At 36.2% G+C, this 15,998-nt stretch overlaps 1 protein-coding gene across 8 annotated transcripts in view; it reads left to right on the top strand.

The window, feature by feature from the left end:
• Positions 1-15,998, top strand: part of LOC117678238 (schwannomin-interacting protein 1) — a 413,447-nt gene that overhangs the window by 377,017 nt on the left and 20,432 nt on the right. For 7 of the 8 annotated variants that reach the window (XM_034439112.3, XM_034439111.3, XM_087872103.1 and 4 more), the window contains one exon: positions 11,873-11,991. In XM_034439112.3, coding sequence (XP_034295003.2) covers positions 11,873-11,991 — 119 coding nt within the window. Of the gene's footprint in view, positions 1-945; positions 1,842-11,872; positions 11,992-15,998 lie in introns of those variants that run through there. The other variant, XM_060683042.2, reaches the window with a different exon arrangement.

Genomic DNA, 15,998 nt, shown 5'->3' with positions numbered 1-15,998 from the left:
AAGGGGAAAAGAAAAAGAATCAAAGGAGAACAAAGAAGCAACTTCATTACTGCAGAAAACTTGCCTCAGGCATGGAAGCTGACTGAGTGACTTTAGACCAATTGCTCTCCCTCTGCCCACTCTACCTCACAAAGTTGTTGTGGACAGGGTGGATTTGATTTAAATCGAGTTGATTTAAATCACAATTTAAATCATGATTTAAATCACTAGAAAAAAGGCTTGATTTAAATCAACTCAATTTAAATCATAATTTTTAAAGAGCAACTGTCATCTCTGCTACTCCTTTGACCCACTGTTGACTCACCGATAGTCCCAGTGTTGCAGAATATACAGCCTCATGCTACATAACTAAGCTCCATTTCATGCTGAATAAACTAAATGATTTATGTATCTTAAATAGAAAACTATCTTTCGATAGATTTTTACCCCAAAAGTTTTTTATTAAAATAAATTTGATAAAAATAAAAAAAAATCCAATTTAAATAAAAAAAATCCGATTTAAATAAAAAAAATCCAATTTTTTTGATTTTTTTTAAAAAAAATCATTGATTTTTATCCACCCTGGTTGTGGAAACATTGGAGGAGAGAGTATTACATACGTCACCTTGAGATCTAAAAAATAAAGGCAGGATCTAATAACTAACCACAGTCTTGAGGAGATAAATCAAACAAGAATTTTTTTTCTAGATAAGAACATTTCAGGCAACTGAGTATTTTTTTAAAAAAAAAACCAAAAAACATGGGCGATAAGCGTCAGCACTCCTGAATATAAAGCAACTACAGTACTCTGCTTCTGAATTACTGTCCATGCTTCAGAACATGAATAACAGCAAGCTGATTTTCCACAGTAGAGGGGACAGTTCCTTAAGCTGTTTCTGATACGTAGGTGTATTTTTAGGACAGGGATGGGCAGTGTTTTTACACACTTAATATGGGTGAGTCACTAGTAGGGCTGTGCCAAACCTCTGGGTAGGACCACAGTTTTGTGTACTTCTGAAGTTAATCTGGTCTAAAACTATTTTTTGCACTTACTACACTATTTATTTATTTCAGAAATGGCAGTAAACAATACCACTAATTTTAAGAAATGATGATTGGTGGGGGGGAAAGATTTAGGAACCCTATGCAGGTCTGAACGCGCAATCTGTTTTATGATTTTTGTAATTCGATTACAAATGCGTGCATCCTTTGGTTATGACTAAGCTCCCTGTATCTTTGATTTTTATACCTTTTTAAAATAGGAGGTTATGATTTGGGCTTTTGTTTCTCCCTCCCTCCCCTTCCTCCCTCTGCTCTGGTGTAGTCTGCTAGGCAGGCCTCCATCTATTTTTATCCTGAACTACCAGGGACTGGAGGAAGACTGTTGCTTTCCGTGTTCCAAGAGCAGAGAAGCCGGTTGCTGTTTAAAAGAAGCAGCCTTGCCTATATTAGGCAAAAGGAAGGCTGCTTTGGAGTGGATTCTAACAGCATAGTTCAGAGGTGTGCGTGATAGCAACAACTAAGACTGCTTCAAGCATCATTAACGATGAGAACTACTTTTGGAGAATGGGAGCTGTTCTTCCATCGAAGTGAAAAGAAATAGATCAGGAAGTCCTTCCTATGAAGAAGACATCTGAAATTCCTGGTCTTTTTTTTTTTAAATATGCCATTTACTTAGGACAGTTTGAAGAGCAAGCTGTGAAAAAAGGGAGACTTGGATCCAGATTATGGTGCAGGAGAATGTTATTTTCTGTTTAACTCTTTTGGTCTTCAAGCAGTAAGGAATGCATTTTGACAGTGATGGAATGGATGACATTGTCACTGAAATATCCAGATTGGATATGGAGGAGAATTATAAAAAGGTAAGAAAGGGAAAGGGTTCTTTTGTCTTGGCACAATGGTTCCATTTTTGCAAGAAAGAAACAAATGAAAGCCCTGCGCCAAAAGGCTGGGGCAAGCGAGCCATTTGTATAGCATCCTTGAAGGCTGCAAAACACAGATATTTTTCTTCACAGTGTCTCTTTATTTTGCCACAGAATGCCTTTTATTGTCGGGATCGATGTTTACTGAGTTCAGAATCTTGGTTAAACTACATAATACCTAGTTGTATGCAGCCTGGATTAAGATTAGCTGTTAAGAATATGTTCCTGTAGATTTCAGCCTGCTAAAAAAAAATTTCGACAGCACATTTGAAAATAGCTTTGATGCGTGTTTAAGATTTGCAAAAGGAACTTATCTTCTTTCCTTTACCCTCCCTACTTTTAAGATAATATAACTTTTTGAAACTGAATGGGACTGAGTTTGCTAGAGTACAAGAGATTTCTATAAACTGATATAATGGCATGTCTTGGGGAAAAAACCATGCCAGCTGTGATATGTAACTTTAAATATAGTAATTTTCTATGCCTCGTAATAACAGGCACACTTAAAAATAACTTTACTTACATGGTTGTGGTCTTGACATCAAACTACAGATACAAGCTTATCCTCCTTATGGTTAGAGGGCAAAAAGTTACTTTTTGTTGTTGTTATCAGCAATTGTTTCTTGCCTATCTGCTCTAAGTTTTTAAACATATTTACTGTCTGTATATACTATATTTGTAGGCTTGAAAAGTTGATTTCCAGGGAATTCATTTTGTTATTCTTGAAGTAACTAAAAAAACATTTAAAATTGTAAAGAGTGCTTGATGATGTTGTGTCATCAAGGGTTTTTTTTCACTCTTAGAAACCACCTAAATTTGATTGGTTTAATGGAAAACTAACTCAAAGCAAACATAGAAAATAACTTGATGAGTGACTCTTTAAGAAAGTTGATTCAATTTCCATGTATTATATCTTTAGTAAGCCATATAAAATGGCACAAAAGTAGGTGCAAGCTTTTGTGTATTCACAAAAGTAAATAGATAACAGTAAATAGATAACAAAAGTAAATATATAACAAAAGACAAAACTGTGCAAGTAGAAAATGCAATCCAAATGTTTCAGGCAATAGAACTATAATTTAAAATCGGACTGAGCATATTGTCCATCCTTAGAAAGGGTATAGCTTCAGTTGGTGCACATAATTAGAATTCAGGAAGTCTGGAGGTCCTAACATATTCTGTTACAGCACTGGCAACACCCTACGATCCAAGAAGACTGATAATGAGAATGATATGAAATTCTTGGCTAGGTAAATTTCTGGTTTCATGAACTGTAAGACAATTTCATTCCTCTGGACAGAAAATCTAAATCCGCTATTGTTCATTTATAATATTAGGACCACTTTTTCCCATATATAAATCAGTTGTGGTGTATTCTAATTGTGATACCGGAAAGGGTTGCTTACTTTTTAAAAAAATATCCAAACTGATACGGTTGGAGTCTAGACTTTTGACAGATTTCCCAGTTTGTTAAGTGGATTCTATATTCCCAAAGGTCTAAAAAGGCACTCTAATTGTTTGCTTTGTTCATTTGTTTTTAAATAAAGAACATGTTGTAAATGCTATTGAATTACAGATTATGTACAATAGATTCAGTGTAATTTTTCTTGTTCTAAATTCTGTGGACTGATAATATTACAGCCATATGCTGTAAATGCTAGACTGATGTAGAACATTTGGGGATGTGACTGTGCAAACGTTCCCAAAATGCCAAAACCACTTGGGGGTGGGGGGCTGAGAGATTCCAATAAGAATCAGGTTCATATAAATATTGACATATTTCCATGGTTTGCATAAAAATTGTATATAACTCACTAGGAATATTCGCTAGTAATACATAAGACTCACTTATTGGTAATGTATGAAATAAAGCATACTTTAAAAGCCTTGTTAAAATTATCTTCTCATCTATTATTGCTGCTGAGTGAACTATCAATAAATGAACCTGCTAGCTTTTGTGGAAATCAGGCTTTTCTTGACAGCTCAGACAAAATGATAGGAATGAGTCAGCAGCATTTCTGAAACATGGCAAAAAGCAGCAATAAAACTTAGCCAGTAAATTTTGTTTGAAGCGTATCAAGAAACATTATTGGAAATAATAGCCATAAATGTTTGGAGTTTTCCTCATCTGTTAGTCATGTTATTTTGACTTCATATTCTGTCAAATCTGTAAAAATTAGATTACCAAAACTACTGAGAGTTCAAAAAGTCAGAATAGATTGATAGAAAATGATATAATTAGAGGACAGACAAGATACACTGCTGGGATATGGGGAATTTCTGTTTACTTCCTGAACTGAGGCAGGGTCTGCCTAAAATTATATTTTTTATAAATATGAAGCAGCTATTTTATTTCTTGAAATATGATAAAATGATTAGTATTCCTGGCAGCTTCCAGGAAACCTGAGAAACTATTTCTTGGATGCGATGGCAGGAGCTGTTCTTCATCTCTGATTCAGGAAGAAAGAACTAATACAAAAGTATATTTTTGATTCTGATCATATATTTTTAAGATATCCTAAGGATATTGAGGACATTATGAAACATATTCTAATATTCCTGCAAACAAGAAACAAGAGTCATGGATAGCGACGATTACAATAGACGTTATTTAATAAATACATTATTAGCAAAAATTCTTATTCATACAAACTTTCTGGAAACTAGAAGCTACATATAAAATATGCTGCATGTGAGCACTGAAAGAGGAGAGAAGAAATGGAACCAAGTGAAGATGCCTTATTTGTTGTTTCTGAGGAACATGTCTACAAGATGTCTCCATCTCATTTCCAGCCTATATAAGAGGTAGCTTAGACACATCTTCAGCTTTCATATTTGGGAAAAGTGTTTTTTCCTCCTTCAAATAGAACTTCATGGCCAATTTAAATCCAATAGCAAGGAACTGTTAGTTGGACAAAGAATAGTTGTTTGTCTATGGAGATTCTCAGTTATCCTGGTCATGATTGTCCCAAAGGTGCTTTTTCAAGAGGCAACTGGACTTTTTTTGTTTTTCCTTGAAGATGTTTCACTTCTCATCCAAGAAGCTTCTTCAATTCTGAGCTGTTCTATCTTTCATTACAAGTATTTCAGGAGTCATCATTCATGTTCATATTCCTTTGTGCATAAATATTGCCTTTTAAAAAAAATGGAGAGAAAGGATTACAGGAGGTCTATCAGCATTGTCTCTGCAAGAACCCTGAATATTTTATCTTCTTTGTTTTCCAGGAGATCTAGATTGATGTTCTGGCACAAAAATAGTTTAAAAATTTAGGTTGAACTTTTAAAAAAACATTCTGAAAGAGTCCCAGAGGAAACATCTAAGCTGCCCCAAGCCTTCTTTACCACATTTCAGGAGAATGATCTGTGGCTATTTTTCTTGCCAGTGGGTGATGTTGAATAGGAGGGGAAAGGATGGCAGAGAATCCAGCAATCATTGAAACTGCCCTGAAAATAGAATCTGTAAGGAGGAAAAACTCACATATAGGGGAAAACTCACATATATTTTCTTGGCAACTTAAGAAAAGAAGGAACATCAGACTAAAGCAGTTTATATGTGGTTTAAATGGTACTTTAAACCTTTTGGTGGCACAGTGGTTAGAATGCAGTATTGCAGGCTAATTCTGCTGACTGCCAGCAGTTCAATTCTCACCAGCTCAAGATTGACTCAGGCTTCCATCCTTCTAAGGTCGCTAAAATGAGGACCCAAATTGTTGGTGGCAATATGCTCATTAAGCCACTTAGAGAGGGCTGTAAAGCACCGTGAAGCAGTATATAAGTCTGAAGTGCTATTGCTAAGTGCTATTCTGTCTCTCTCAATCCATAGAACTCTATATCACCTTTTCTTTAAACTATTGCATTACGTTTTTATTTATTTATCAAAGTACAGTTATTAACTAAAAGAAATTAAAAGGTACACAAAAATAGGAAGAGTTACAGGTCTAGTAGAAATCTCTATAGTTCCCGTCGGCATGCTTTCAGATCTGTTCACTTTCTCTCAACTCCATAACATCAATATTCCTGATAAAAATACAATCAGTCTATCAAATGGGATAAATTCAGTCCCATAAATGAAATGGCTATATTTATATTATAGGGAAACATGCAAGGATGTTAATAATGTGTAGCCTTTGAAAGATGGATGTCTTAAGGCTACATGAAACTTCTACAGAAGCTTCCCTTGTCCTCTTAGTTGATCTGATGTGACTGAGCAGTTATTGTTTTTACAGATCTCGTACTGGAAGCTGTCCAAAGTGAATGACCATGGAGGCATTAAATAATGAATGACTTTATAGATAGATTCAGATCTGACTCATAAACAACCGGGTTGCTATGGGCAAGCCCTTGGTCCAATGAAAATGTAATTCCATGCTCAGTTGACATTTTTCCTCCTCCCTTAGCTTCTTGCCTTTCACAGCAAAGCAGTTTGCACTTCCACTAAATCAGTAATCTGTGGTTTGTGTTTGATATGCAATTTTGATTAAAGAAATGTTAAAACTTTATCTGGTTGGTTCCAGAACTTGAAATGTAATGACAACCTATAAATGAAAGAAAAAAAATGGACCTGTAGCAGATTACGATAAAACAGATAATACTGCTATTGTATCATGAGAAAGATCCCAGCTGATTAGGGTCTCTTCAACTTAAGTTCTATTATATTGACCATGGACCATGTTAAAAACCCTTTTAATTCCATCATGAGCTCCTATGTTTATAGGAGAACCGCCTTCACACATACAACTGTCCTTTCTTGGCTTCTATGTTGGCCAAAGTCTAATATCATGGAAAAGGTCTTAAGGATCCCATGTATGCAAATATTGAATTTGTAAATAGAATACATTGGCCATAAATAGAATGTATTGGTGACAGTTCTTCATTAGTTATTACATTAGCATTATCTTTGAGTCTAAAAATTTAACTATGATTATTTGGCATCTGATTAGTCCATTATAGCCAAGGAGCCATTGAGCCTTTTGAAGGTTAAAATCTGTTCTCAAACTACTAGGAATTAAAATATCTACACTTTAAAAAGTAAATAAATGACCCATGAAACAACTTTACAATGTATAAATAATTACCAGCAGACTTGTAATTGTGATATAATAGGTGGCATTTAGATTGTTCGAAGTGATTTGGCCTGGGTTACTGAACTGTGATCTTACTGCCAAAATCCCTACTATAATTACCAAACATTTGATATGCACATATAACATTTGCTTTATACTGTACAGTATTGGAAAAACACAGTACTTTTCAGTACTAAAACTAACAATTGTTGAACCATAAATGCATATGCATTTCTTTTTAAAATTATATGTAAAATTATTTGCTAATAGCTTTTTCATCTTCTGCTTGTGGGTATTTGTTACAGCCAAAGATCTTTTATGTCTGGTCCTCACATTTAATTGCCTCCCATTTTATAAATATGTTAATGATCCTAATTTCTTCTGTCTTGTTAGATACCATTTTGAATGTGTGGTTGTTGTTCTGTTTGCATTTACTGTACATTGCTTTAATATTTAATTTGTCCCTTTATATTTTAAAAGCATTCATGCCACTCTTCATCATCATCAAATCCAAGAACAGTAGTATATAAAATATATTACAGCAAGATAAAAAATACATCAAGCAGCTTTTAAACCAACCAATAATCATTTTAAAGGAACCAGATTAATAAAAAGAAATTATCTTAATGATTTTCTGAAATGCCAAGAAAATTTATATGTCCTTGTCTGGCATTTTTAAGAAGGCAGACAAATATTTTGAAGGACACAAACATGCTAGCAATAATTTTAATAATAAATGTATAATAATAAGAAATTGATGTTATATTTAGATATATTTTTGCTAATAGCCTGTAGAGATTCTCAGTCATCCAGATTATGGTTGTCCCAAAAGTGTTATTTTAGGAGACAACTTGGACTTCCTTGTGTTATCTTGTGAAGATGTTTCGCTTCTCATCCAAGAAGCTTCTTCAGCTCTGACAGGATATGGGGAATGGAAGGATTTATATTCCTTGCAGACAGCTGGTAATCTGCATCCTTTTAGCAGGTCGTTGAAGCACTTGGAGGTTTACCTGTGTCCTCAGGGTCACCTGTGTAGTGCTAATGATTCCTGTGGTCTGCAATTTTTTCTCTGGAAATCCATTCCTACTCCCACACCATTCAAAGGGTGTTCATTTCAAATTGTATAGCTAAACATCTAAAGTCTTGCACAGCTAAAAATCCTTCCATTCCACACTCTCTTGTCAAAGCTGAAGAAGCTTCTTGGATGAGAAGTGAAACGTCTTCAAAAGAAAAAACAAGAAAGTCCAGTTGCCTCCTGAAAAAGCAGCTTTGGGATATTTTTGCTAATGATGTAGATTCTTACAGCATGAAAAATCTTCCCGTCTTCATAAATTCTGTTTACCATAAAAAACATATGGTAGAATATTGGATTGGGGGGGGGAATATCAAATGAAAGAGACCTCTGAGGTTTCTTTTACCTTTGTAGCAGCACTTGTGGTGAAGTGAAAATGAATACACCAGCTTATTAAGTTCAGCAAATGTGCTTTTAAAACCATTGATTTTTCCCTCATGTTGCAGTTTGTTTGCCTCTACACCTTTTGAGACAGAAAAGCTATGTGCCAGATGTATGATGTTCTCTGCAGATATTTCTTAGAAGTGACGAGGAATAGATTTCAGTTAATCGTGTACTCTACTGTAGCAACATGACTAATGAGTGTTGCTAAGGGTTTGCTGCTCAGAGCTTGCTGTAATTGCTTGAGATATGATGCAGAGGTGTGGTGTACGCCTCCAACTATAATAAACAAGGCTAAGAATCTAAATGTTGATGAAAGAAGAGATTCAAACTCGGCTCCCTGCCAGAGATCTTACCCATCTGTGATACTTATCATCTTTTCATTTGAGATGATAAACCACACATTACAGGACCGTTTTGGTCCATGTTTGCATTTTGGCTCCTATCAACAATGGGAGAGGTATGGTTTCCAGTTCATTCATCACCAGTTTGACAGAAGGAGGAAGAGGAGGCTACTTTCAGTAGGGTTTTTTAAAATAATAATTTTATTTAGCTTCTTAATTTCTTTATATTTTGTGCATTGGTTTAGATACCACACTTTGACCATTGCTAAACTATTATCAGAGGTTTGAAAGTGATGCCATTCTGGCCATTTTTACTCACAATGGTCTAAAAGCTTGCCATTTTATTGTTGATGTATGATTGCAGTCATTCTATTCTATCTCTGAGCTATATCTCTAAGTATAAATCAAAGTTCCTGCACCTTTTCAGCTGTTTAGAATGCTGTGTGTGGACCAACAGCTCCCCTTTGCTTTCTGTTCAAAGATAATTTTTGTCTCTTTCTGTTCAAATAATATTTAGGTTCATTTGTTTTATAATGAAAACATATACCAAATATTGATTTGGCAATGAGAATATGAGTGGTTTTGTGAGTCCTGCAGTCACAGCATTTCTCTAAAGGCTAAATAGGGAAGTACATTGGGATATATATTCTATACTAGAGATGTAATCTATTACTAATGTCACAAAGAAGAGGGGGACAACGTATTCTCCAAAGCATCCGACAAGAAATGACGGATGGAAATTTATCAAAGAGAAATCCAACTTAAACTAAGAAGAAATTTCCTGACAGCGAAAACAATTAATTAAGGGAATGGCTTGCCTTCAGAAGTTATGGGTGCTCCAACACTGGAGGAGGTTTTAAAGAAGAGATTGGACAGCCATTTATTTGGAATGATGTAGGTCTGCTCTTTGGGCAGGAGTTTAGATTAGAAAACGTCCAGGGTCCCTTCCAACTCTGTTATTTCTATACTCTGTATTCTTCTCTGGAATGGGATCCTGAACTGATTTTTTATTTTTATTTTATTTATTTACTTATTTGTTCAACTTGTATGCCGCCTTTCTCTGAAGACTCAAGGCGGCTTACAGTGCATTTAAAAAACATATATAAAACATTAAAAGTTAAACCATTAAAAACAATTAAAACCCATTCACACCATTCATGGCCGGATCTCGCCAGATCGCAAGAGTGAGATCAACGGCCCCAGGCCTGCCGGAAAAGCCAGGTCTTCACTGCTTTTCGGAAGGCCAATAGGGTGGGGATGGTCTGGACCTCAGGAGGTAACTGGTTCCAGAGAGCTGGGGCAGCCACAGAGAAAGCCCTCCCCCACGGGCCCGCCAGCCGGCATTGTTTAGCTGACGGGACACTGAGGAGACCAACTCTGTGGGATCTTACCGGTCGCTGGGAGCTATGCGATAGAAGGCGGTCTCAAAGATACCCTGGCCCTGAGCCATGTAGGGCTTTAAAGGTAATAACCAACACCTTGAATTGCGACCAGAGACCAATAGGGAGCCAGTGCAGCTCGCGGAGAATTGGTGTGATGTGGGTGAACCTAGGTGCACCCACGACAACTCTCGCGGTTGCGTTCTGGACCAACTGTAGTCTCCGAACACTTTTTAAGGGTAGCCCCATGTAGAGCACGTTGCAATAATCTAACCATGAGGTGACAAGGGCATTTATTTGCTGAAAATTCCCCATATGTCCTCCAAAATGTTCCTCCAAAAATGCACTTAAAACACTTGCAGAAAAACCAAAAGCGAAGAAGCAGTTTTAAGAGAAATGAGAGGGAGGGAGGAGGGCTCTCTTATTTTGCAATGGCCAGATTAAACTCAGTTTCAATAGAGTAGCATATATGTATCTCAGGGTTGAACTGTTTAGTGCTTGGGGCTCTCTGAGCTTGGCTTTTTGCTTACAGACATTCATTACTCAACTAGGGAACGTCATCAGTGCTTTAAACTGAGTGTTTAAGAAGGTTTTTGTTAACTATAATGATAATGGTATATATATAATCAAACATAATTTAGGAGTAAATTAATATATTTTTATAATGTAGCTTTACTTGAAATTATGCATAATTGTTCCCCGTATAACTGCACTTTTATCTCATGAAGAAATCATAGATGCTATGACATCAATGTAAATTGGGAAAGCTCTTAGTCCAGATTATTATCCCATTGAGCATTATAAAACATATGTTGAATTATTTTCTGAAGATCTATAATAAAACCTTTTTAAATGTGCTTTTTCCATTTTTTTCAGTGAAACATAATAGTAATTTTCAAAGCTGGCAAAGTTATTTCTTAGTATGCAAGCATATTGTGACGGTGATGTCAGCATGTAGATTACATATGGTATAATCCATCCTCACCAAGGTCATTTTACAAAGGGATGAGGAGTATATTTTTATATTAGATTGTTAATTAATATTCTGCCTATATGTTTTTTTAAAAAATAAAGTCACTGGTGGTTTTGTTGAATGCAGAAAAGGCTTTTGATACAGTGCAAGGGAAATTTTTGAAATAAATCCTGCCTTGTATATAACAATCAGTGGAGTTGGACATGAATTGTTAATGTACATTGTTAATATATGCCAATGGTATACAGCTAGTTATTGACTTTTGACCAATTGCTTATTGATACGATGAGCTCGGACACAAAAAGATGTCCAGTGAGTTGCGTAGAATAGATACAAATACCATTACTATTACAAGTAATGATAAACATTTTGGGACAATAAAAGAGAGTGAAATTTGAACACCGTCTTTTACTGCTTTCATTATTCTAAAATAAAATATTTACTTCAAGGATTTTTTTCTACTCTTTCCTAACTTTTTTTCATTTTGAAAAAAAATAGGGGCTGAAAAACAAAAAGGGAATATTTTTTCTCTCTTTTTTGTCCCTTTGCATCTCTAGCTGTAGAGCACTTAGACATACTTTTACATTTATTCAGTATTTGCTAAATGCAGTGGGAGTAAGTACGCTCTGTGTCTAACAGTTCTGGTGTCTCTCATTTTAAATTATAAATTATGACTTCTGATGTTTATACAACTTAAAAAATGTTTATGAGGAATATGGTTTGTTATCAGTAGCTTGATTACCTTTTTTTCCCCCTTAGGCGCAAAAAAATGAAAGAGAATCTATCAGGCAAAAACTGGCACTTGGAAGTTTCTTTGATGATGGCCCAGGAATTTATACAAGTTGTAGTAAAAGTGGCAAGCCAAGCCTTTCTTCTCGGTGAGTACTTGGCACATTTCCCATTTTAATACATTTCAGCAGGTAAGAGTTTAAAACGTGGTAGTGTTCATATCATAAAGCTTCAGCTTGTGCTATGAGAAATCCATAATGTTGGCTTGGCAAAGAGATCCGTCTCAGGTATCTGAGCTCCATTTTGTGAGCATTTCAACTTCTTTCATTTCTAGTGGTATTTGTGGAACTGTGCAAATGTCATCTACGTTTTCACTTTGATAAATGTGAAGGTTTTCCAGACATTGGGTCTGACTTTCTTTAATATGTGATGAAAAATATGTGCCTTTCTATTCTTTTCCAGAAGCCATTTTGAGGTTGAGAGACAAGATATAAATATTTTAAAAATAATGCCAGTAGCATATTTTATTAATCATGCAATATTTAAAGCTCTAAAAATATTCAGAACATTAAGTCCTGATATAAATTGAACTCCCAATGTAGGTCACAAGGCTTTTGACATTGTATTATTATATTGTATATTTGCTTTGCTGTATAGTCAGTGATATTTGGATTGCAACATAATAATTCAGGACGTGAAGAATTTACAGGGGTTTTCTACTATGGTGGATTTAATTCAATCTAATCCCATAAATAGCAATCTTGAGTCTTGATATCATTCTTGGGTTTTTTTCTGTTACCACAAAATGTTGCAAGAAATCTTCCCCAGACACTGCTATCCAAGAGCTGTGTTCTCATCATCTGAATCTAAGTAGGTTGCATCTGCTTGAGAAGGATTCAAAGGATCAGTCAAGACAAGATGGTAACTTGCCTTTGACCTTCACAACAGCATTACATGAGTAATATGATCTCTCCTACAGTAACATCTGAATGCAATAAACATAGCATTGGCTAACTCTATGTAGCCATACACGCACACAAATTCTTACTTTAAATTGAATAACTTCTAGGCTCTTACTATTCCAGGAAAACTGGAATATTTTTAGAGTTAAAACTAGATTTCCCCAAGTTTCAGGGATTCCTCTAGAGCAGGGATGTCAAACTCTATTTCATTGAGGGCCGCATCAGGGTTGTGTTTAACCTCGGGAGACCGGGATATTCTGCCCCAGCTCCAGATCCCAAGGAGTGTGACACACACCAAGCTCCAAAAACTCTGTTTATTACAAACAGACTCCTTTCAAAATAGGCTTTCAGTGCAAATGTCCTTATCAGCCTGCTATAAAGTACAAAGAATAAACAAAGTCCGACAAAGGTTGGCAACCAGCCCAGAAACCAAGATGTGATAAGAAACTCACTCTCCAAAATGTGCTGCGTAATAATTAAATGTTGTTTCCAGCAACAATTGCTAACTGCATGCAACTTAAATAGGCTAAGGGAGTGGCCAATTAGCCCCAAGCCTTACTCTTGAGGAGACCTCCTCCTCCTGAGTAGCCACTCCTGCCTTTTGGCAGCCCTGTGTGCTCGAGCACTTCACTCTCTGCACTTGAAGGAGCCTCTGGAGGTTCTGAAGACCCTGGCTGAGTCTCTGCCTCTGGCACCACATCCTCTTCAGCCTCCTCGCTGTCCGACGCAAGCGCCAGCTGCACAGGCTGCTGCCACGACACCACACCAGCCTCCTCCTCATCGGGATCAGCCACAAGCTGCGCAGGCCACTGGCGGGCCACAATACGGGGTGGGTGTGGCCAAGGTGGGCATGGCCAGCTCAATATCACTCTTGTTGGGGGCCCCAGTTGTGGCCAAGCGCTAAGGCAGGACTTTCCTCAGACCCTCACTCACTCTCATCTTCCTTCCTTCCTTCCTTCCTTCCTTCCTTCCTTCCTTCCTTCCTTCCTTCCTTCCTTCCTTCCCTTATTTTTCCTTCCCTCTTCCTTCTCCTTTCTTCTTCCTTCCCCTCTTTCCTTATTTTTCCTTCCTTGCTCTCTTCCCATATTTTCTTCTTTTTCTTTGTCTTTCCTCTCCTTTCCTGCCCCTTCTTGTATGCTCAAGTGCAAAAGGGGAAACATTTATTCTTTTGTTTTGTTTTTAGTTTGTTTTGCTAGCCCTGTGCCAGCGAAAACAATGATTGGGGAAGGGGGGACGTTTTTGGCCTGGACGGCCTCCTACAGCCCTCTGCCAGCAAAAATGGAGCTGGGGGACATGCGCAGCCCCCCCCCCCCGCCGCCGCCCGAGCTACATTTTCACTGGTAGAGGCACCATGGGCCAGTACTTTGCTAGTTTCAGGACGGCCAGATCTAAGCATCACACAGGTCGGATCCTGCCCATGGGCCTTGAGTTTGACACCCCTGCTCTAGAGCAAGAAACCAACAAGCAATTAAATGATTACATTTTGTTTTAGAATTTTCTGTTACTAAATGTTTACTCGTTATATTTGGCAGCTTAATATAATTAGCAAAAATGGAAAACATTTTAGATTGCAATTTTATTCATGTAATTGTGCCACAATGTGCTTGTGTTATTTATTTATTTTTTCTTTCAAAATAGATTATTAAAAATAGCTTGGAAGACTATTTTATGACTTTTTTGCTGCTGTCTTTCATTGTCTGCTCTATCTTACAGGCTATTGTTGATTTGTGTTTTAATGATTTTTTTCATAACACAGAGGTTTCAAAACATGTGAAAAACAAATATTTTAATAAGTAAATTATAAACCAAAGGATGTTAAATACTAAGGTACAATTATTTGGGGTGGACATGTCTCCTTGCCTCCGAAACAAGTTCAGGTAGTAAGATCGTTGGACAATATACAACAGAATCCCAGTTCTGCTTTATGCTATTACAAAAAAAACACTTGTATGAAATTGCCAGACAAGATATTCTGTAATATCCTATGATTTCATGTTGTTCTCAATTATTTCTCCCCTTGTCCTTGAATCCCTGACCATTATTGTTCAATCAAATTGACACTTACATTTTTGCCCAGATTTTGATAACATACACCAGGTCAGTTTCTTCAAGATCACATTCTGGATCTCATAAATCTTTCAAGTCACTCTAAAAGTCAATATTTTCTGATCCAGTGAATTTCTCCTGAGTATTCAGTAATCTGTTAGTTAAATGATGAACCAGAAGAACAGCAGCCATAACCATACATCACATTGGTAGTATAATGGAACAATTAATTGAACTGTGAAAGTTAGATTTGATGAGGTCCCCAAGTAAGTTTTAAACGGGGACTAGAAAAATACATGGAGATTAGATCTGCAAATGCTGTTTCTCTTGCTAGTACCTCCAGAAACAAGCTTTGTGGGGGGAAACTGTGAGAGAGGACCACAGCTTCATTTCAACATTGTGACTTTGCTGATATTGACTGTGTTACTCAGAATATCAAACTATATGGGCTTTTAAAGGACTGACCCAAGATGTAGACTTATTCAGAACTAATTTCTATTAAACTTCATGAATTTATTCCCATGTAAATGTAACTAGGACTACAGATAAGTCTTTAAATTGCCTTACTTCATACTTGGAATTAAGAATGTGTTTACACATTTGTCAGGGATATTATGCCTCATGCAAAAAAAGCTACAAATTAGCCTAATGGTATTTCTCTTTGCAAACAATACTAGAACAAAGACACAATCCCTGGGTATCTGTAATTTATGCCCTAAGGCTTAAAATTTAGATCTAATATCCATTGGAAACCTTGTTCAGCAGAAAAGGGCATAGCATAAAAATATGCATATAATTATTCATTATATATTACATATTAATAATGCATCCAAAGAAGCATTAAAGTAAATGGAAAGTAATATTTTACTGTCCTTCTGCATGAAGAGTAATACAAAATTAAATTTTGGGGTGAGGGGGAGTTATCAAGGAATAATATAAATCAAAGCATATGCTTATTATGTCTTTGCTTGGTGATTACTTTCATTGTCTATCGTATTTCAAGTTCTTAATGAAAGAATAAATTTGAAATAATTTTCCTATAAATTATGATTCCTACATGAATATTACATATATGCCTGGAAAAAGCATGAACCTACTATGTATCTGTGGCTATAAATTATACTTAATTGTTTTATGTCTTGACATCA

This window comes from Pantherophis guttatus, chromosome 6 (assembly GCF_059756535.1).
Source record: "Pantherophis guttatus breed Tessera chromosome 6, ASM5975653v1, whole genome shotgun sequence".
Lineage (NCBI taxonomy): Eukaryota > Metazoa > Chordata > Lepidosauria > Squamata > Colubridae > Pantherophis > Pantherophis guttatus.
The sequence above is the reverse complement of the archived record's forward strand: the minus strand, read 5'-3'. Positions and strand labels throughout refer to the sequence as shown.